This window comes from Haliotis rufescens, unplaced genomic scaffold, assembly GCF_023055435.1.
Source record: "Haliotis rufescens isolate VD_foot unplaced genomic scaffold, xgHalRufe1.0.p SCAF_51, whole genome shotgun sequence".
NCBI classification, from domain to species: domain Eukaryota; kingdom Metazoa; phylum Mollusca; class Gastropoda; order Lepetellida; family Haliotidae; genus Haliotis; species Haliotis rufescens.
In genome coordinates this window covers 559702-582557 of record NW_025964235.1, presented here as the reverse complement: position 1 = coordinate 582557, position 22856 = coordinate 559702, and the positions used below count along the sequence as shown (strand labels likewise).

General features: G+C 45.4%; 1 protein-coding gene across 1 annotated transcript in view; it reads left to right on the top strand.

Annotated features, from left to right (window-relative positions):
- Positions 1-22856, top strand: part of LOC124140668 (protein jagged-1-like) — a 91421-nt gene that overhangs the window by 56207 nt on the left and 12358 nt on the right. The window contains exons 3-15 of the mRNA XM_046508352.2: positions 2904-3161; positions 3908-3968; positions 10743-10876; positions 12050-12169; positions 12975-13088; positions 14464-14691; positions 15535-15584; positions 16334-16507; positions 17013-17163; positions 17782-17946; positions 18331-18444; positions 20006-20119; positions 21128-21241. Coding sequence (XP_046364308.1) covers positions 2904-3161; positions 3908-3968; positions 10743-10876; positions 12050-12169; positions 12975-13088; positions 14464-14691; positions 15535-15584; positions 16334-16507; positions 17013-17163; positions 17782-17946; positions 18331-18444; positions 20006-20119; positions 21128-21241 — 1797 coding nt within the window. The remainder of the gene's footprint in view (positions 1-2903; positions 3162-3907; positions 3969-10742; positions 10877-12049; positions 12170-12974; positions 13089-14463; positions 14692-15534; positions 15585-16333; positions 16508-17012; positions 17164-17781; positions 17947-18330; positions 18445-20005; positions 20120-21127; positions 21242-22856) is intronic.

Here is a 22856-nt window from a genome sequence, read left to right as displayed (position 1 = left end):
GTGGACAATGTTGCATTGTATGCCATTCCTAGATGTTTCTCCTTTTTTATTGGGGGACATTTCACTTCCCCTCCCTTCCCCTCCCTTCCCTTGTCTGTGTACATATTACATCTTTCATATCTCTGGCATTAGCCCCGGACTTATACCTTGTAGGGAACAGTAGCGAACCCTCCACATGTCAACCTATTGATCAGAAGTTGATATCTCTGCTTCTATATAATGCATTACAATCGTACACCGGACCGGGGGGCGGGGCCGTCAAGTGACATTCCTCAACAACAGGCTACAATTACACTCTAATTATTCAATTTCAAATACAAGATGAAACAATTGTTTCAATCATGTGATTATATCCAGTGCGCATGACGCGCCCGTGCAAGTCCTCGGGGTAGCTTCTCCATCATCGTGTAACGAGCTGCGAGGAGCTTTAGTGGAGCCCTTGATTGTTACAAGGCCACCTGAGGCAAGACACACGGTCGGCTTGACGATAACGGAGCTGGGGTCGGGGCAGGGGACATCACCTGACGCTTGGCCGGCCTACATGCTTGACGAGCTGCGATACGACAGGTGGACAGAACACTGAAATATGACTGCCCTCTATCTGATGCAGCTTGATATCGTGTGTGTGATACCTGACGCTTGAGGAGACAGCCATACTTGACAGATTGGGACTACAAACGGTCTGGACCATGATCAGATGTCTGACATCCGTGGGTCTTGTTTGGACTGGGCCCCTAGACTAACATCTAGTTTCTGAAATGAACATAACCTACAGAAAAAGAACAGTTGTTATATTATCTCAATAAAAATATAATATAATATAATATAATAGAGCCCAGAGACACTGCAGTAATCTTGACTTGCCTAACTTGCATGGGCTGTATTGGATATACTGTACTACTGGACCCTATTCCGATGCACGTAAAGCGGAGAATATTGAACAAACCTTGTTCTCTTCTTCAAAAAGTATATCTACTCTGCAAAAGTGATTTTTTTTATGTATATATTTTATGTATATTTTATATATCATTTAAATATTCAACAGATGGTAATGTTTTGTTCGAAATTGGCACACATCGTTGTAATAGACCCAGGTTTCATATGGCACACTAGAACAATAGATTTAAAGTGAAGGTCATCTGCTCAGTATCTTGTATGGCCACCAATAGAGTCCAAAACTGACTGGCATCGTCGTCCCATGTAATGGGAATGATCACCAACTCCGCCTGCAGGGCTTGCCAACTGTCGGAGATTCTGTGGTTGCTGCTGACGTGCTCGCAGTCGTTGATCCAGTGCATCCCATAAATGTTTGATTGGGTTTAAATCTGGAGACCTGGAGTGTAATGGCAGGACCTGGATGTTGTGATTCCTGCAAAAGGATGTTGTCAGTTTTGCCGTGTGAGGTCGGGCGTTGTCTTGTTGGAAATAACGTTCGTTTGTTGCATTATTGGAAGGACGTGTGGCCGAAGAATCTTGTCCGTGTAACGTTGTGCCGTTAAATTCCACAGAACTTGCACCAAGTCTGTTCTACCAGTGTAGGAGATGACTGCCCACATCGCACTACCACCACTGAATCTATCCACTTCCTGTGTGCAGTTTCCTGCATAACGTTCCCCGCGGCGCCTGTAAACATGGCGTATACCATCCTCATGGCGAAGCATAAAACGTGACTCGTCGCTAAACCAAACTTGCCATCGCAGTTGTGACCATGCTCTATGACCCTTGACACCATTGAAGTCCCAGCCAACGATGCAAGTCCGTCAAAATGACACCTCGAACTGGTCGTCTAGCGCGAATACCTTCAGTGCGTGAGCGGTTCCTCACTGTCTGCCTGGGTTGATATCCTACACAACCCTGGTATTGCCGTAGTTGTAGAGGTTGCCGTGGTGGTTTTTTCACGTAAGTGACGTAGCCGTATGCATCTGTCCTGTGCTCTAGTAGCGACAAGTAGCGTGGGATCTGGGAAGGTCACGTGTTGTCCCCTGTGTCTGATAAGGGTTCGACAGTTTTGTAATGGTGCTTTGTCCTACGTGGAAAAACCTGGCGACAACAGAAGATGATTCTCCTGTTTGCGGTCGGCCGATGGCGTTGTTGAGTTTGGCTTCCGTCTGTCGTGGCGTGTTTTCGCTGTTCACTTGCTGTAGGATTGTGATGGCATACAAATGAAAACCCAACGTTTTTATAGCCCACTAAGTGATGTTGCACGTGCATGTCATGTTGGGCTGTTTCGGCACCAGGCTCTCACGTGGTTGTGTTTTTTTGCGATCTGTTCACCAATTTCTGCAGCACCTCATTTTTTCCACACAAATCAACCCCAATCCATACAGAAATGACCAATAATTTTTGGTATTAATTTTGTATAGATGTCGGCATGACTGTCAGATATTTACGATTTTACTACCTTTGCGTTTCTTTCCTATTTTTGAACAGTAAAGTAGTGTATAGAACGAACTGGGCCCCTTCTTGTGCACGTATATCGTAGTGTATAGAACAAACTGGGCCCTTTCTTAAACAAGTATATAGTAGTGTATAGAACAAACTGGGCCACTCCTTATGCACGTATAGAGTAGAGTATTGAATTATTATACGTGTAGAGAATGCGATCGTTGTCACGATTCGCGGGTCAGCGGGATGACAAACAGGTTAAAAGGTTCGCTCGTCACAGCGCAAAGACCTGGGTTCGAGTTCGATCTCGAGTAAATTGTTTGAAGGTCTTTCTTGGCACTTTCGCCGTGATGTGACTGGAATGTTGCGACATAAACACTTACTCGCTCAAACCACATGGCATCATGATAGATGTGTACAACTGCACACACAATCTTCAGTTGCTTTGTTTATACATAACAAAATGATTTCAACAGTAGTGTCATATGTCTGTAGTTAACTCATGCTTCCTCCTTCAGATGACGGGGCCTCCCTCATAGAACGCGCATCTCATAAGGGCATCATTCTCCCCGGTCAAGCCTGGCACACCATCACCCACAACGGCGCCACTGCACGACTCACCTTCCGAATCCGGGTCGTGTGCGACACCCACTACTACAACACAACGTGCACCAAATTCTGTAGGCCTCACAATGACCTGTTCGGACATTACAAGTGCGACTCTAACGGAGACAAGAACTGCATGAATGGCTGGATGGGGCAAGAATGCGAAACAGGTAACCATGGCAACAACCTTGATATTACAGGCGTAGTCAGGGTGGGTCAGGGCATTTTTAGGGTGTGAGAATAAGGAGTGGGTTTAGGTAGGGTTGGAAAGTAATAGAATAAAAGGCAGGTTTTTTATCGTCAAATATATTTTTTCATAACAATAAGGTATTGAACAACACTGACGAGACGAGATATGGAAAATAACATGCATAATACAATCCTGTTTATGAACTTCCAGTCATTGCAGACAGACAGTTTATTTGTATATACCTTACCTTATCAATAGAACTGTTGAGAAATTTTAGTTTACAGTAGGCATGTAATAAAGTCAGTAAGTTTTGCGTCATAGAAACGTCTGTCAAGAGGCGTTTCAAGATTCGACATATTTGAATTGGTTTAGGAAAAGCCCAACAAGCCCATGGCGGTTTCCCGGCGCATCATTAATTATTAAATGATACCGTGTGTCTAACAGTATGGGGCTAATATCAGTTTGAAGTCTTGTAATGTTAAATGCCGCTGAACTATATGTCAAACAACTATTGTTGTGACAAAGCAATGTTTAACATGTTTGACATGTTAGCCATATATTCGATGACATTTGTAAGGCGTATTTACGCTGGGAAATAAAATGATGGCATCAGAAGCCATGATTATTTACTTGGAATCACGAAAAACTTTAAATTTGCTGTAATGGCAGAGTTTGGCCTTCGGGGAAAGAGACGTTGTTTGATGATGCTTTTTTTCTTCTTTCCAGCTATCTGCATACCCGGATGTCACGCAGTTCACGGTTCTTGCGAGAGACCGGGAGAATGCAGGTAGGCCCAGCATGGCGTCACTTCCGGTTGTTGTTAACACCCGTCCTTGGCCCCGGGCCTCTTCAAATTACGTTTCATGTTGGCTAAGGATAATTATCGTTATGTTGTAATTCAGAACATCGATAACTTATTAGAAATGTGTTGTTTGTTGTGGAATGGGTCTTGTGTTTACGTGATGAAAGACGTAATTGGATGTGTGAGTGAAAATTCACTCCACTTTCAACCTCTAACCATGGCTGCTATGCTTGTCATCGAATCACCAACGTATTTGCTTTATTCTTGCTCTATGGGTCAATTACCCGTGGAGAAGTCAGTACTGATGCAACGGTCAGAACCTTACCCTTCACCCCTTGAAGATCCAGACTGGAATTGGTCTTCAGCATCCCATGCTTGTCGTATGAGGAAACTAACGGAATCGGGTGGTCAGGCTCGCTGACTTGGCTAATGCATGTCATCGTACCTCGGTCGCGTAGACCGATGTTCATGATGTCAGTCACTAAATTGTTTGGTCCAGATTCGATTATTTACAGACCACTGGAATATTACTCAGTGGAGTGGTGCGTTAAAGGACAAGCGCATTAAACTCTGTGCTTGATGTTCTTATTGTCTAATGTAGGAGCGGGTGGTTACAGTGTGCAGCCTGGTTGATGGTGTGCGTCGTTCATCATGATATCAACCAGTGGTTTATCTGGTCTAGACTCGATCATTCACAGCCGTCGGAATATAGCTGTGATACTACCGCGCGGGCGTCGCTCAATACCAACCCACATGAATATCCGAAAATCTGGTATATCTGAGAAAATACCATTAAACCTCGTCCTCCCACGCGTGGTTTACGGGAATACCCAGAACACCCGGATGCAACGCATTAACAGTCTTGCTCAACTGCTCAATATGGTGTCGGCACTATATCCTTGGTCGTGGTACACTACTACGACCTGTGGCGTTGAGGCTTCACATTATGCTGATGGGCCGTGCCATAATTGAAACAATGTTCAAAGCGGCGTTAAATCCAATTCACTCACTCACTCATTAAATTATCTCCTCCGCTGCACATGATTAAGTGGATACCCATAAACACATTATGGAGTAGAGAGCCAGCATGATCATCTTCCCGAGGCAAGGGAGTTAACTGACTATAAAAGTCCAGTAGTTTCCACCCTTGCTGAACTAGGCTGGAATTATGGAGTTATGTTTTGGCTGAACTAACAAGCCTATGAATAGTCCAATCAAAATTGCGTAACGAACTAGACATCCGGTTCGTAATAAACATGGATTTCAACGTGCAGATTTCGGTCGACTGCAGGATTTGCAAAGCATGTGTACCGCCAACTGGGCGTCGACAGATATTTTGCAAATTCTTTCATGCTTTTGATCAAGATGATCACGTGATTTGTTGCACTTCGCACCCGTTTTATTACAAAATAAATCTTGATTATCAATCAGATGGTCTTGACTGGGCGTAGCCATTTTGTTTGAAGCAAAAGCATGTGATGTGAGGGATGGAATCTGATTGGTCAGTAGGAGGAACATAGAAGGGACATAACTTATAACAGCCACTGGTGGCGCTACGATCGAGTCCAGAAATTCCAGCCTAGTTCGGCAAGGCTAGAAACTGGACTTTTATGGTCAGTTCACTTCCTTGCCTCGTGAAGATACTTCTCACTGGCTCCCCTACACTACCAGTGTTATTAATGATAGGCGAGATTTGTACTTGCATAATAAGCTTTATTCTGATTTGACTTAACTTAGTTCGCTCGTCACGCCAAATACCCGTGTTCGATTCCCCAAATGGGTTCAATGTGTGAAGCACATTTCTGGTGTCCCTCGTCGTGATATTGCTGGAATATTGCTAAAGACAGCGTAAAACAATAATCAATCAACCACTCACTCTGTCACAATACAGTTACCGTGACGGGTTGTATATGATTATCAAAATATATCATGTCGCGGTATGAGTGAAAGAGTGAGTTAGGTTTAACGCGCTTTGAACAGTATTCCAGTTATGTCACAGCGTGCCATAGGATTATGGCATACGCATGGGACGCGACTCTCTTCAGTGAATTGCTGCGGGCTCAGACATCTGAGCTACCCGTGTCGTGGTATGAAGATAGCAGGTGTCATGTGACACACAATGTTTTCATAAACAATTCGCCACTGGGTGTGGAATGATTGATACTTTCTTTTCTAGATAAGTAGATCTCAGCGTGCTTGGAAGAGTTGTGAATGCAACTTTGGGTGTTTTGGAACCTCACCTGGGTACAATAGTCAATCTCTCACTCACTCAATCACACTCACTCGCTCATCCTCTGGTTTGTCGCCGGGAATAGCTAGCTTCAAGATGTGGCGTAAAACAAAATCCACTCATTCCCTCCGGGTGTCTTTGAAAGTTTTATATTGATGACGCAAATCTGCTGAGCCGTCACTAATTAATGCCGGATAAATAGTTCGGTTCAGAAATTGATACATTCCAATAGACTAACGATGTATGAATATCGTTATCCTCTATACACGCAGTCATAATAGTGAGATCCTGTTCAGAGAAGCGTTAATCAATCACTCACTGACTCACTCATTAAGCTGAAAGGAGGAGAATAAGGTGTTACAGCACCGCGCACCGCGCACCACGCCCCTAATAGTCTTATCCGTAAATAGATTACAGACGGAACGTGGCAGGCCATATTAATATTAGTATGTAAAGACAGAGATGAAAAAGTACCGGCACCAGGGCTGGTTCAGATACAACTTGGCTCCGTCTTTGTTCTGATCTGTTCGACTTGTGAGGCGACAAGAAAAACGGAGAGCCTGGCACCTGCAGTGGTGTGGGGTAGGTGCGTGGATGTAGCACCCTCCACGTGACGCTATTATTTATGTATGTAAACTAATAACCATGAGACGGAGCTCGGTTCTCGCCACACGCTGGATCAACAAGGTCGGTCGACAGGCAGAAATTCCTCTTGGCAATCTGTCACTTCAGACTTGAATAGTGCTATCAAATATTATATTACTTATGAATACAGCTAATGTGATCACGTACTTCACGCAAAGTTCTGCTGTCACCACTGGGTTCTGACAAGCGTGGTGGAACGCTGGTGTTGTGTGCACGGTGCGTGTGCCTACCGACGACTCGGACTTTCCCGTGAGAACCGAGATCGGGTGGACCGGGAAGGATGTTCCTATTGTATACCGATGACCTGGAGGATTAGGTGCTTCAGTCACTCTTCTGGGCTGGGCCATATTTTGTACTCTAATAAACACACAGACAATTGAAGCGCGCCGCATTCTGTAGCTTATCACAATGCGGTGTAACGGTTGCCACTTGGGTGTAGTTTTGAATATAGAAAATTCAAGCCCCCTCATTGTCGAAACGAAGTGAATAGAAAAATACTCTATACATGTAATTATCGAAATTCTATCTCGGCCTCGTCAAACACTTGTCACTGAGTCTTTGATCCTTTGGTGAGTCTACCATGAGGACCCCACACTTCCTGAACCACATCATACCAGGTTATTGCTTCGTTGTACAAGTGACCGCCTTCGTGATCAAGTGGATAGGGCGTCTGTCCGGAAACGGCAGGTCCGGGGTTCGATCCCCGGCCGCGTCATACCAAAAGACATTAAAATATGGTACCTGTTGTAACCCTGTCTGGCGTTCGGCATTAAGGGGCTAAAACAAGGACTGGTCGGCTCGGAGTCAGTATACTGTGTCTGATTGGGGTATCCATGTTAAACTGCGGCATGGTATCTCAGAGGGCTACCATCAGTCCGGACTTGTACAAGCAGCCACACGCGCGCAACAATCTTGGACGCGATGTTAAACCCCATTTCACCCTCACCCCATATACAAGTGTCCGCCTTCGTGGTCTGGTGGATAGTGCGTCTGTCCGTAGAGCGGAAGGTCGGTATTTCGATCCCCGGCTGTGTTATACCACAAGACGTTAAACATTGTACACACACACACACGTGCATGCACATCGCTATATATATAGTGGATTACTCTAGAACGGAACTAGACTGACATTTCTCCACAGAAATCAAGTTATCTTATTTAAAGTTGTCTTTTTTTAAATATATATCTACAATGTAAAAATAATAAAATCCAAATGGAGCCCGGAACAATCCTTAATTTTCCAGAGCTGAGGCAATCTAGACTTGCCAAATCATTCTAGACTTGAGTTGGGCTTCTTTTTTAATGTATTCTCTAGGGTGTGGGAGATAGACTAAATCTGGTCAAGTTCAAACTGTTCCCCAGTAAATGAGATCCCAGGTTAAACTTGTCACTACCGGGCGTGAGCTGTGCGAGTCTGAGGCAGCATAGTGTCGACTTGTTTTAAACATTGCTTGTTACAATGTGCGACCTGACCGATAGAGTGTTCGTCAACTGTATGAATCGAAGGTTTTTCGATACCGGACTTTGGTGCAAACAGTACCCCCGTTAAATGTTGCACAGTCACCCACTTTCAGGTTCAGACAAAGATAATGAATTCCCGTGAAGATCCGGGGTAGAATTGGTCTTCAGCAACCCATGCTTGTCTCCTCCCGTGAAGATCCGGGTTAGAATCGGTCTTCAGCAACCCATGCTTGTCGTAAAAGGTGACTATGCTTGTAAGAGGCGGCTAACGGGACCAGGTGGTCAGGCTCGCTGACTTGTGCTTGTAAGAGGCGGCTAACGGGACCAGGTGGTCAGGCTCGCTGAGTTGTGCTTGTAAGAGGCGGCTAACGGGATCAGGTGGTCAGGCTCGCTGACTTGTGCTTGTAAGAGGCGGCTAACGGGACCAGGTGGTCAGGCTCGCTGAGTTGTGCTTGTAAGAGGCGGCTAACGGGATCAGGTGGTCAGACTCGCTGACTTGTGCTTGTAAGAGGCGGCTAACGGGACCAGGTGGTCAGGGTCGCTGAGTTGTGCTTGTAAGAGGCGGCTAACGGGACCAGGTGGTCAGGCTCGCTGACTTGTGCTTGTAAGAGGTGGCTAACGGGACCAGGTGGTCAGGCTCGCTGAGTTGTGCTTGTAAGAGGCGGCTAACGGGATCAGGTGGTCAGGCTCGCTGACTTGTGCTTGTAAGAGGAGGCTAACGGGACCAGGTGGTCAGGCTCGCTGACTTGTGCTTGTAAGAGGCGGCTAACGGGACCAGGTGGTCAGGGTCGCTGAGTTGTGCTTGTAAGAGGCGGCTAACGGGACCAGGTGGTCAGGCTCGCTGAGTTGTGCTTGTAAGAGGCGGCTAACGGGACCAGGTGGTCAGGCTCGCTGAGTTGTGCTTGTAAGAGGCGGCTTACGGGATCAGGTGGTCAGGCTCGCTGACTTGTGCTTGTAAGAGGCGGCTAACGAGATCAGGTGGTCAGGCTCGCTGACTTGTGCTTGTAAGAGGCGGCTAACGGGATCAGGTGGTCAGGCTCGCTGACTTGTGCTTGTAAGAGGCGGCTAACGAGATCAGGTGGTCAGGCTCGCTGACTTGTGCTTGTAAGAGGCGGCTAACGGGATCAGGTGGTCAGGCTCGCTGACTTGTGCCTGTCATCGTATTTCCCATTGTGGAAGTCGATTGTCGTGATGTCAGTCACTGAATTGTCTGGTCCCGATTGGAGTATTTACAGGCCGCCGTCATACAGGTGGAATTTCGCTGAGTGCAGCGATAAACAAACGAAAGAATGAGTCCATTCTTAAAGTTCTCTGAAACTAACATATGAAACATTTACCATTAACCGATGTCACGGAGCTAGTCGATTTAGTGTTAAATTTCAGACGTGTTGGCTGCAAAAATGGAGGTTATATTTTGGAAGCGTTCATGTGCCAAATATGTTCTTCATACTCCCGCTTTTTGAACTCTTCCGTTGTATTAACAATACATATCAGCAGACACCATAAAGTAGAATATATCTATTTTATGGTCTCTGATTTCAGACACAACCAAGTTACGTCTTGATACGGGACGGGGCGGCCGGGTAGCCTTGTGGTTAAAGCGTTAGCTCGTCATCCCGACATCGGTACAATGTGTGATGCCCATTTCTGGTGTCCCCCGCCGTGATATTGCTGGAATATTGCTAAAAGCGGCGTAAAACCACACTTTCTCACTCACTCACTTGATACAGGACAAACGCGTTACATATTCTACTTGTTTTGTTCGAAATATTCTTATTGGATGTCCGCATTGGGCACCTCGATGGAATGAGTGGTAGTTGTTGAACGCCGCAGTCGTTAATATTCCAGTTATGTGACCGCGGTCTGTAAGCAGCCGAGCCTGTACCAGCCAAACCAGTGACTGAAAAGTAACTGTGCATGTCATCGGGAACTTACGATAGTCATAGTGCTAACATCGCTTCGTGGAACGGGGCCCAGTATAGGTTGTTTGGTGGAGAGCAGCGCTCACTCTCTCGCCGTTAAAGGCGACTGACTATGCGTGTCGTAAGAGGCGACCTATGGAATCGGGTGGTCAGACTCGCTGACTTGGTTGATGCATGTCATCGGATCCCAAATGCGTGGATCGATGCTCATGATGTCAGTCACTGGAGAATCAGGTCCAGACTCAATTATTAACAGACGGCCGTCATATAGCTGGAATATTGCTGAGTGCGGCGTTAAACAACAAACCAACACTTACTTATATTTTTCAAGAATCGTAAGCAATATCCAGACACGAAACCTGTGCATACCTTTTTATTGTGCAACACTCGCTCATATGTATTTATTCATGTTTTTAATTACTGATTTGAACAATGTTCTGTTGGGTAACGGTTTAGGAGTTATTCATCGTTGATGTGTGACACATGCGCGTTGTTTTACAGGTGCGCCTACGGGTGGCAGGGCGACCTCTGTGATCAGTGTATCCCGTACCCGGGGTGTAGGCACGGCTCTTGTAATGGCTCTCCGTGGCAATGTGTCTGTCATCTCAACTGGGGAGGCATTCTATGTGACAAAGGTGGGTGTGGCACACTTGCGTCATTAGTGGCATTATTGTAGAAACGAGGCTCCGACCAAACGCAGACACAACCCAAAAACACACACGGCACATACAAGACACAAAGCAAGCAAACAAAAACAAACACACTCGCACGCGCGCACATACACGTTCGGCACATTCAAAGCACAGGACAAAAACCAATGGGAAATTGCGCATGATGTGACCCCCAAGAACATATCAATCCCTACCATTTCTCTGTTCGTGTCGCCGTTACTTTATGTCACGTGTTAAGTCTTTGCTTGGGAAGAACTTCTGTAATTTTTTATTCATGGCCAAATTTCATGCCCTGTTTATTTCTCAAACAAATCCAACTGATTTGTCTTTGATTTATGGGGTCTGTGACTGATGGAGGGTTTGAAATATTTACAATTTAATTCAAAGTCGGTAAATATTTGATGTGACTTCAGACGGGAACGAGGCTGTTAATTGTTGTCGGGTTAAAGTCATGTCAGCATGAGCAAACGGCATACTACTACCGGGGGTGCATCACACAAGAGCCAGCACGTGCAGGACTGTTTATAGTGGAACCATTGCATAAATGATATATCTCACTGGTCACGGCAGTGCTCATTTATATGGATGGCTGTATCTTGCAAGAGTGTGAGCTGCAGCACCAGCGTCTCTCCTTTCGTCTCTGGGTTAGGCCATATTTAGAATCAGACACCCTCAACTAAAGTTTGGTGGGGACACTAGTGAGATATTCTGTTTCTGAGTTCTGTTGACAATGATGGGAATCTCCTCTGGGGTTCTCTTTAATTAAAAGGATTTTTTTTCTTTTCTGGTTGGCAATAAAGGAAATATTTTTTTACTCATTTTATACAAAACATGGAATCGTCCTTGTATTCTGTTGGCAATAGAGGAATTATTTTGGACCCAGTTTATTTGGTCTGGGAGGGAAGGTAACGATTTTACTTTTTCCCCTGAAACAGCTTTTTACAAATTAATCTATTTTATTTCCCAGTGTGACAATACGATTTAGGTATTACTATTCCTACTACTGAGCCCACGGTTTAGGAAAAAATATCCCTAAACGAAATAATTACAAAAAGAGACCAAGCATAATGTTAAGACGAGCTTCTCCAAGTTTCCTTTAAATGAGGATAAGTTTGAATATCTTGATTCCATTTTCAGATCTCAACTTCTGTGGCCGCCATCATCCTTGTCGCAACGGCGGTCTGTGTCGTAACATCAACCCCGATGAGTATGCATGTACTTGTCCCAAAGGCTTCTCGGGAAGGAACTGTGAAATAGGTAGGCGCAACTCTGATTGTAAGCTCCTGTCTGCCAAAGGTTTGGTTGGATTGGCCCAACCGCCTTTGGTGATTTTTCTAATGTCTATAATTCAAAGATTACTGACAATACATATTCTTTTGGTACATGTCAATGTCAAAGGTCAAGGTCATGAGATCGAAGTAAAGTTTGTTGGATACCTTTCACATTAAACTTGCTAAACGTCCTCTGTAATTTCAGGTTTTTGTAAAACAGGGTTTTATTATTGTCAGTTTCTAGGCATGTTGACCTCTATAGGCATGAAAGTTTAGATTTGAATACATACATGTGCCATGTCAACTGCACTTATGTCAAAGGTCAAGGTCACCTTTGAGGTAATTTGTAATGTACATGTACTAATAAACTGTCTGTAAATGTATTTGTATCACTCTTTCCTTTGGATGTTCTGCAAGGATTATTGATGTTAGTTATTCTACAATGGACTTATTCCACCTGAACTTTTGGAATTCTTTTGTCATGTTTTATGGGAAGGTCAAAGGTCAAGGCCATGAGATGCAAAAATCTGCAGATAGAAAAGACATTTGTGGTTACAGTAATCCAAAGTATTAGTGCATTTATCATTAAATTATGTATATACCTTCTTTAGGATGGGGCCAGCTTGGGAAATGTTTAGGTCAAATTAAGTCAAGGTCAGTGTTCAGGTTTTAGTGAAATAGTTATATCATGGTCACTCGAATGCTATAGGTCAGGGGCAGACTAATTCATGCAATTTTTCCCTCTTTATCAACAGTGCCATGTGTGTTTATGTCTATTTATTCCCCACCAGCTGACCATGCATGTACATCGTCACCATGTGTGAATGGGGGCAAGTGTGTGGAGATACACACCGGCTTTGTCTGCAACTGCCCTCCCGGCTGGACCGGTACCAAGTGTGACATCAGTAAGTATATCAAGTAGTTATTCCCTGGTCTTCTAAAGTGGGGATATATTCTGTAGTTATTCCCTGGTCTTCTAAAGTGGGGATATATTCTGTAGTTATTCCCTGGTGTCCAGAAACAGGGAGAGATAATGAGGGTGTTACTTGGTCCTGCAGCAGCTAGATAAGCTGAAGTAATGAGAGTCATCCACTGCATTACTAACCAAAAACCTGTTGAAACTTGATTAATTTATGGATGTATTATTTCCCTTTACTATTGCTAGTTTCACTAGCAAAACAGATGCATCCTTTTCCGTAGAAAGAAAAAAAAATGAAGTGAAAGAAAAATTGTTTTCAAGGGGTTACATTTATTTCCCTTGCCTAATTGCGTATCTTTGAAGTATTTTCTTTCATTTATTTTTTGGGGAATACTGTTGTTCAGATTAATTAATTAATTGTATTTCACATTTTTTCCATTTTGGATGATCTGTTGTCCGAAATTAGTACAGAAAAGTAAAAAATTAATTAAATATAAACTATTGAAAATCTTTAAAAATGAGTAAATCTTTAGTGACAGAAAAAGATATAAATATATCTTGTGCAATTGATCTGCAATTTGTCAAGGATTCAGGTTGAAGTAAAATGTAAGTGGCAAATTATATCTGATGCAGTTTTCAATCGAATTTAGTCCCTTTCCCCAAAACATTATTAGTTCTCTCTCCCCACCCCACAGCCTGTTCGTCTTTCCGTCTGTCCATCTGTCAGCCGTCCTTTTTCCATTTCTGGAGCAGAACTCCACAAACGTTGAAAATTTCTTTTTGAAACTTGCTACACAGATCAGTCTAGTGATGAACTGGTGTCTTTTAATGTTTTGGGATTTTTATTTTTATTTTATGTTTCCATGACGAAAAGTTGGATTTTACTGCAAAATGAGGGAAGTGCTCATTTCCTGCGCAGAACTCCAAAAATGTTGAATCTTTCTTGATGAAACTTGCTATACAGATCAGTGATCAACTCTTGGCTTTTTGGGGGATATTAAAAAATTATTTTTACTTCACTGAACTGACGTATCCAATGGAAATGAATCAAAAGTGGGGTATAAGTAGCCAAACTCTCTTTCTTAATTGCACCAGACCGAGGGGATATGTCATCTCCTGATGACTTGTTTTTTATTACCATGGAGAGAAATATAATGAATGAGGTTTACAATGAGCATGAATATTCAACCCTGAGGCCTCTTGAGTCACCTGTACGTTTATTTATTCCAGGAACCAAGATGTTAGTTTAACCTTTTCTCCATCACTATCCCCAGGACTTTATCAAGTCAAATTATTTCTCATGTCATTAATTATTCATTATCTATTCAAAGAAAGTAATTATGCTTGCTGTGTATGTGCAGATGTTAACGAGTGTGCATCCAATCCATGTCTCCACAATGGTACCTGTGTTGACCAAGACAACAGCTACGACTGCGAGTGCCCCGAGGGGTGGCAGGGGCCCCACTGTCAGCTGGATGCGGACGAGTGCAGTGGCAGTCCGTGTGTCAACGCGTACGCATGTCACAACCTGGTTGGAGGCTACACATGTGACTGTCAGCCTGGTTGGACAGGGAAGAGATGTGATCAAAGTGAGTTCCTGGAGATTCCCAGGAATTTGTGACAATATATAAATTTACTTTGTTACAATTTGGATGAATGCTAAATACTTTTGAAGTGGCATTTGTGTGAATGTTTGATAAACACAATACAATCAATGAAAAAAGATTGAATAAAAGCATATTTTTTTAATTTTCATTTTAAATTTATCAAAAAGTAATGGTTTATTGATTGAAATTTACAAGACATTACATATGACAAAAATGCTGCATATAATGTAATATATTCAAAGATTTATCATAAATGTTTATTTAATTTCATGCTTATTCATATTGTCATTTACCGTAATCGACATAATAAGTGCCCAGGGCTCTCTCAAAATTAGAAATAGGGGGCTCTTATTTGAATAATATTTTGGTGGGGAAAAAACAGAGTTGAAAGATCGTAAAATTTCGTGCTTTATGCTGACAGCCTGAAATGTTTATGTACTATGAATATATTTTTCCAGGATTTAATTGCCCATAATTAGGGGTGCATATAACACATGAGTGCGTATTATACACGAATAAATAAATCTTGTGTACATTGATCAATTGGAAGGTTGCTAATTGAGATTGTTCACTAGTGAATATATTAGCTTATATTGGCATGGGTGCTTATTAGAGCGGGGCGCTTATTACATCGAATATGGTAAACATATTTAAGACAGCTAATTATCAGTAAAAACAAATGACATGATATGATAGAGGCAGTGTGTGTAATTTTGTCTGATAGCATTCAATGATATTTTTTGTTTAAACCTGAAATAACTATAAATTTAAAAACTTATTCCTGATATTATGATATTAATGACGTTGTCTTGCTCTGCTCCACAGATGTGGATGACTGTGCTGCTGTCAAGTGTCTTAATGGTGCATCGTGTGTGGTGAGTGATCACAAACCTGGTCAGTGTCGGACAGAACCATAGCAAGGATTCTCAAACCCCCAAGAGTTATCTCCCTTCTCTTTCAACCCACACTTCTGGTACAACAGTGTGTTGCGCATATGATTAAAACATTGTTTATCTTATATAGGATCACTATATCTCCACTGTAGGTCTACCCTATGACACTTCCAGCGCAGAGGTGACTTACGGCAATGCTTAACACAAACGTCATCAGGTTAGGACCGACCATTTGATATTCTAGGGGAAGCACACGATTTGGTATGTAGACTAGATACTTTTCCCGCTAAAGTTGCAAAACCAGATATTATTGTAATTAAAACTTTGACCCTTAATTATTATTTTTTGTAAAACATCTTGCGACAAATTAGTTTTTGTGGCAGACAATGTATAATTTTTTTCCAGCATAAAATCGCCCTTCCCCCCCCTTCCTGCCAAGTGGCTAGTCAGATTACCTTAAACTGTCCAGATGTTTTATAGAGGATGTACTCCTCAGGTCCCTTGGATTCATTCTTTTGGATTCCTTCTGTGTGGCGACTAATGAGATCGGGTGGTCAGGCTCGCTGACTTGGTTGATGCATGTCATCAATCCCAATTGCGTGGAACGATGCTCATGATATTAATCACTGGATTGTTTGGGCCAGACTTGATTATTTACAGACTGCCGTCATATAGATGGAGTGCGGCATGAAACAACAAACAGACGAACAAAGTCCTTCTGTGTGTTTCAGGACTTGGTGAATGGTCACTACTGTGCGTGTATCCCAGGATACACTGGGGCTCGGTGTCAGATCGAGATCAACGAGTGTGCAAGTAACCCGTGTCGGAATGGAGCCACGTGCCGCAACCAGCTGGCTGCCTACTCCTGCGACTGCCATGATGGCTACACTGGGGTCAACTGTGAGGTAAGGGTTCGTGGAATGCATACAGGTCGTGGGATGCATACGGGTCGTGGGATGCATACTGGTTGTGGGATGCATACGGGTCGTGGGATGCATACAGGGCGTGGGGATGCATACGGGTCGTGGGATGCATACGGGTCGTGGGATGCATACGGGTCGTGGGATGCATACAGGGCATGGGGATGCATACAGGGCGTGGGGATGCATACGGGTTGTGGGATGCATACAGGGCGTGGGATGCATACGGGGCGTGGGATGCATACGGAGCGTGGGATGCATACGGGTTGTGGGATGCATACGGGGCGTGGGATGCATACGGGGCGTGGGATGCATACAGGGCGTGGGGATGCATACGGGTTGTGGGATGCATACAGGGCGTGGGGATGCATACGGGTTGTGGGATGCATACAGGGCGTGGGATGCATACTAATTCTAATTCTAAGCTGACAAGATCTGTGAGCCTGAAGTGTATTGGATGACTATATATGATGTTGTATTGCGCCTGCAGATTGATATGGACCCCTGCAACCCCAACCCCTGCAAGCACGGGTCCAGCTGCTTCAACATCCAGGGCGACTTCTACTGCCACTGTCGTGACGGGTTTGACGGCAAGGACTGCTCCCAGATGCGATCTACATGTGCAGAACAGTCGTGTGAAGGTCACTGTTCTCTCCGAGTTCCATCAGTCAATCATGTTCTGTTACCTTCTATCTCCACATTTACTTCTCCTTCAGCTGACTCGGCTCCAGCTGAGGGGCCGATAATTTAATACAGGGTTTGTTTGATGCACCAATGTGCCGATCCACTAATGTTTGTCACGTTTTGGGATGACCCTCCCCTGATTCCCTCTGACACCCACAATAAAGGACCAGTCCCTAAAAGAGTTATTGTTTGTCCCTGTTGTCCTTCCAGGTAGATTAGGGGCGAACGGGTAGCCTAGTGGTTAAAGCGTTTGATAGTCACGCCGAAGACCCGGGTTTGATTCCCGACATGGGTACAATGTGTGAAGCCCATTTCTGGTGTACCCCACTGTGATATTGCTGGAATATTGCTAAAAGCGCGCGTAAAACCATACTCACTCACTTACTCACTCACTCCAGGTAGATTACATTTACAAATCCTTGAAAACAAGCAATTACATTTATCTGGACATATTACTCCTTTCCATTCCCAACAAACTTCAGCTTGAAACAAATGCCAGGTTTATACACAAGACAAAATCTCAACAATTTGGTCAAAGGACTGCGTTTCTACAGTTGTTGCCTTGTCTCCTCCAGTGATTGACAGTTGCACCATTTCCATCCCGTCGAACGAGTCCGTGGGCGGGTTCCGCCTCATCTCGTCCAGCGTCTGCGGCCACCACGGCATCTGCATCAGCCAACCCAGCGGCCGCTTCTCGTGTGCGTGTGAGACGGGGTACACAGGAACCTACTGTCACGAGAGTAAGTCTGTCGTTGTTTGAATTCATTTTGTCCTATTCTATTTTGCTAAATGTTGTGATGATTGTCTGCAAACTGATACATTCTAGTTTTATTCAGTCACATATTGATAATGATTTCAAATAACATAAATATCAGACATTTTCCTATCAACAATCCATCTGAACCATCTATAAGTTGGTTACTACATATTTTGTTCTGGTGAAGATGTGCAGCAAACTTAATTTGCTTAGAATTTATGGAAGTAACTTCATGTGTTATGATGCAAACCAGTTGATATTGTCATCTTGTGTCTTGTTGTGTCTTGTTGTGTCATGTGGTGTCTTGTGTCATGTTGTGTCATCTTGTGTCATGTTGTGTCTTGACAGATGTGATTCAATTTTTCAGACATAGACGACTGTGCCAGCAACCCTTGTCAGAACAATGGGACGTGCATCGACGGCGTCAACTCCTACCAGTGCATCTGCATGGACGGCTGGGAAGGGGCGCTCTGCAATATCAGTAAGTGGGCATGCACGCTTCAACTGGGGATTGGATGATTAAAAATTGGAATTTGGCAGTTATGACATGGGGATTGGGGGGTAATGAAATGGGATTGTGGGGTAATGAAATGGATTGGGTGGTAGTGAAATGGGATTGGGTGGTAGTGAAATGGGGATTGGGTGGTAGTGAAATGGGGATTGGGTGGTAGTGAAATGGGGATTGGTACAATAACATGGGGATTGGGTGGTAGTGGAATGGGGATTGGTACAATAACATGGGGATTGGGTGGTAGTGAAATGGGGATTGGTACAATAACATGGGGATTGGGTGGTAGTGAAATGGGGATTGGGTGGTAATGAAATGGGATTGGGTGGTAGTGAAATGGGGATTGGGTGGTAGTGAAATGGGATTGGGTGGTAGTGAAATGGGGATTGGGTGGTAGTGAAATGGGGATTGGGTGGTAGTGAAATGGGGATTGGTACAATAACATGGGCATTGGGTGGTAGTGGAATGGGGATTGGTACAATAACATGGGCATTGGGTGGTAGTGGAATGGGGATTGGGTGGTAGTGAAATGGGGATTGGGTGGTAGTGGAATGGGGATTGGTACAATAACATGGGCATTGGGTGGTAGTGGAATGGGGATTGGTACAATAACATGGGCATTGGGTGGTAGTGGAATGGGGATTGGGTGGTAGTGGAATGGGGATTGGGTGGTAGTGGAATGGGGATTGGTACAATAACATGGGCATTGGGTGGTAGTGGAATGGGGATTGGGTGGTAGTGGAATGGGGATTGGTACAATAACATGGGCATTGGGTGGTAGTGGAATGGGGATTGGGTGGTAGTGAAATGGGGATTGGGTGGTAGTGAAATGGGGATTGGTACAATAACATGGGCATTGGGTGGTAGTGGAATGGGGATTGGTACAATAACATGGGCATTGGGTGGTAGTGGAATGGGGATTGGGTGGTAGTGGAATGGGGATTGGGTGGTAGTGGAATGGGGATTGGTACAATAACATGGGCATTGGGTGGTAGTGGAATGGGGATTGGGTGGTAGTGGAATGGGGATTGGTACAATAACATGGGCATTGGGTGGTAGTGGAATGGGGATTGGGTGGTAGTGAAATGGGGATTGGTACAATAACGTGGGGATTGGGTGGTAGTGGAATGGGGATTGGGTGGTAGTGAAATGGGGATTGGTACAATAACGTGGGGATTGGGTGGTAGTGGAATGGGGATTGGGTGGTAGTGAAATGGGGATTGGTACAATAACGTGGGGATTGGGTGGTAGTGGAATGGGGATTGGGTGGTAGTGAAATGGGGATTGGTACAATAACGTGGGGATTGGGTGGTAGTGGAATGGGGATTGGGTGGTAGTGAAATGGGGATTGGTACAATAACGTGGGGATTGGGTGGTAGTGGAATGGGGATTGGGTGATTTCTCTACTCCATCCCCTTCCCATCCTCCTCCTATCTCCCTCCTCCTCCTTTCTCCCTCCTCCTCCTTTCTCCCTCCTCCTCCTTTCTCCCTCCTCCCCCTCACAGTTTGATACAGCCATGCCTTGCCTCCACAGACCGCAATGACTGTGAGACCAACCCTTGCCGTAATGGTGGCTCGTGTGTGGATGACTTCGGCCAGTTTGTGTGCCAGTGTATCAATGGCTGGAAGGGCAAGACCTGCACTCTCAGTAAGTCACTTACATTCTAACTACCTCTTCTTCCATAAGCGAGTCTGTCGCTTCAGGACACCCTGCAGGGATTTCGGGTTGAAAAATGTCCATAGCAACCTATGCTGGTCGTAGGATGTGACATATGGATCAGCTGGTTGGTGATTTAGCTGATTATGTGTTATCGTACCCCAACAGCAGGAATCTTTGCTCACATTATCACTGGATTGTCTGATTATCAATTATCCAGACTTGTTTATTTACAGGCCTTAAACAACAAACGGGGCATTCGGGTAGCCTAGTGGTTAAAGCGTTCGCTCGTCACGCCGAAGACCCGGGTTCGATTCCCGACATGGGTACAATGTGTGAAGCCCATTTCTGGTGTCCCCTGCCGTGATATTACTGGAATATTGCTAAAAACGGCGTAAAACCATACTCACTCACTCAAACAACAAACAAAATACTTTTCTGTTATGTTAGAGTTCTTAATGAAAGTATTTATAACTGTTCGTCTTGTAAGGAGATGAGACGTGGATAATGCTTGGTATAATCACGGACTGTCAAGTGTTGTGAAAAGGAACTGGGTTTTATCTTTTCCCTCCAAATGTAAAGCTTCTCTGAGAATGCTGGTATAGTATATCTGACTCAAGACTTGCATCTTCAAATTTGATTCACTGTCTGACAGAATTATGGTGATTTTATGAGAGCTTCAAGGAATTTCTTTTCCTTTCCTATAAACAGTTTCATTTTATGACATTGCTTATCGACTAAAACACCAACAACAGCATTTCTTCATATAACAGGAAGTTTTTCCTGTAGATAATGTTAACTGTGGTGTTGAAACTCACACATACTTGTCCTATAGTTCCCAGGAATGTTCAGCCCCTCGTCACTCTAGGCTCTCCTCCCACAAGCTGGAAAAGTGCTGGAGTCTTCCTAAGCTTTGCAAACCCCAATCACAAACGGATTGGCTTGACATACAAGGGCATCTAGTTATCCCGATGTACATTGAGACATGTGTTCTTCCAGCTGACAGCCACTGTGACGACACCACCTGCTCCAACGGAGGCAGCTGCGCGGACGTGGGCAACACCTTCGCCTGTGACTGCCAGGATGGCTGGGTGGGGAACACCTGTCAGAGGCGTATGTATGGCTGTCTATACCCCCTCACGCCACCTTCCCTGTACCAGATGTCTATACCCCCTCACGCCACCTTCCCTGTACCAGATGTCTATACCCCCTCACGCCACCTTCCCTGTACCAGATGTCTATACCCCCTCACGCCACCTTCCCTGTGCCAGATGTCTACCCCCTCACGCCACCTTCCCTGTGCCAGATGTCTACCCCCTCACGCCACCTTCCCTCCCTCACGCCACCTTCCCTGTACCAGATGTCTATACCCCCTCACGCCACCTTCCCTCCCTCACGCCACCCTCCCTGTATGGCTGTCTATACCCCCTCACGCCACCCTCCCTGTATGGCTGTCTGTACCCCCTCACGCCACCCTCCCTCCCTCACGCCACCCTCCCTGTGCCAGATGTCTATACCCCCTCACGCCACCCTCCCTCCCTCACGCCACCCTCCCTGTGCCAGATGTCTATACCCCCTCACGCCACCTTCCCTGTGCCAGATGTCTATACCCCCTCACGCCACCCTCCCTGTGCCAGATGTCTACCCCCTCACGCCACCTTCCCTGTACCAGATGTCTACCCCCTCACGCCACCTTCCCTGTACCAGATGTCTACCCCCTCACGCCACCTTCCCTGTACCAGATGTCTACCCCCTCACGCCACCTTCCCTGTACCAGATGTCTACCCCCTCACGCCACCTTCCCTGTACCAGATGTCTATACCCCCTCACGCCACCTTCCCTGTACCAGATGTCTATACCCCCTCACGCCACCTTCCCTGTACCAGATGTCTACCCCCTCACGCCACCCTCCCTGTTCCAGATGTCTATACCCCCTCACGCCACCTTCCCTGTGCCAGATGTCTACCCCCTCACGCCACCTTCCCTGTACCAGATGTCTACCCCCTCACGCCACCTTCCCTGTACCAGATGTCTATACCCCCTCACGCCACCTTCCCTGTGCCAGATGTCTATACCCCCTCACGCCACCTTCCCTGTGCCAGATGTCTACCCCCTCACGCCACCTTCCCTGTGCCAGATGTCTACCCCCTCACGCCACCTTCCCTGTGCCAGATGTCTACCCCCTCACGCCACCTTCCCTGTACCAGATGTCTACCCCCTCACGCCACCTTCCCTGTGCCAGATGTCTACCCCCTCACGCCACCCTCCCTGTACCACATGTCTACCCACCCAACACCTCCCCTGTGCCAAATCTCTACCCACCCAACACCTTCCCTGTGCCAGATGTCTACCCACCCAACACCTTCCCTGTGCCACATGTCTACCCACCCAACACCTCCCCTGTGCCAAATGTCTACCCACCCAACACCTTCCCTGTGCCAGATGTCTACCCACCCAACACCTTCCCTGTGCCAAATGTCTACCCACCCAACACCTCCCCTGTGCCAAATGTCTACCCACCCAACACCTTCCCTGTACCAAATGTCTTCCCACCCAACACCTCCCCTGTGCCAAATGTCTACCAACCCAACACCTTCCCTGTACCAAATGTCTACCCACCCAACACCTTCCCTGTACCAAATGTCTACCCACCCAACACCTTCCCTGTGCCAAATGTCTACCCACCCAACACCTCCCCTGTGCCAAATGTCTGCACAACTTATTGTCT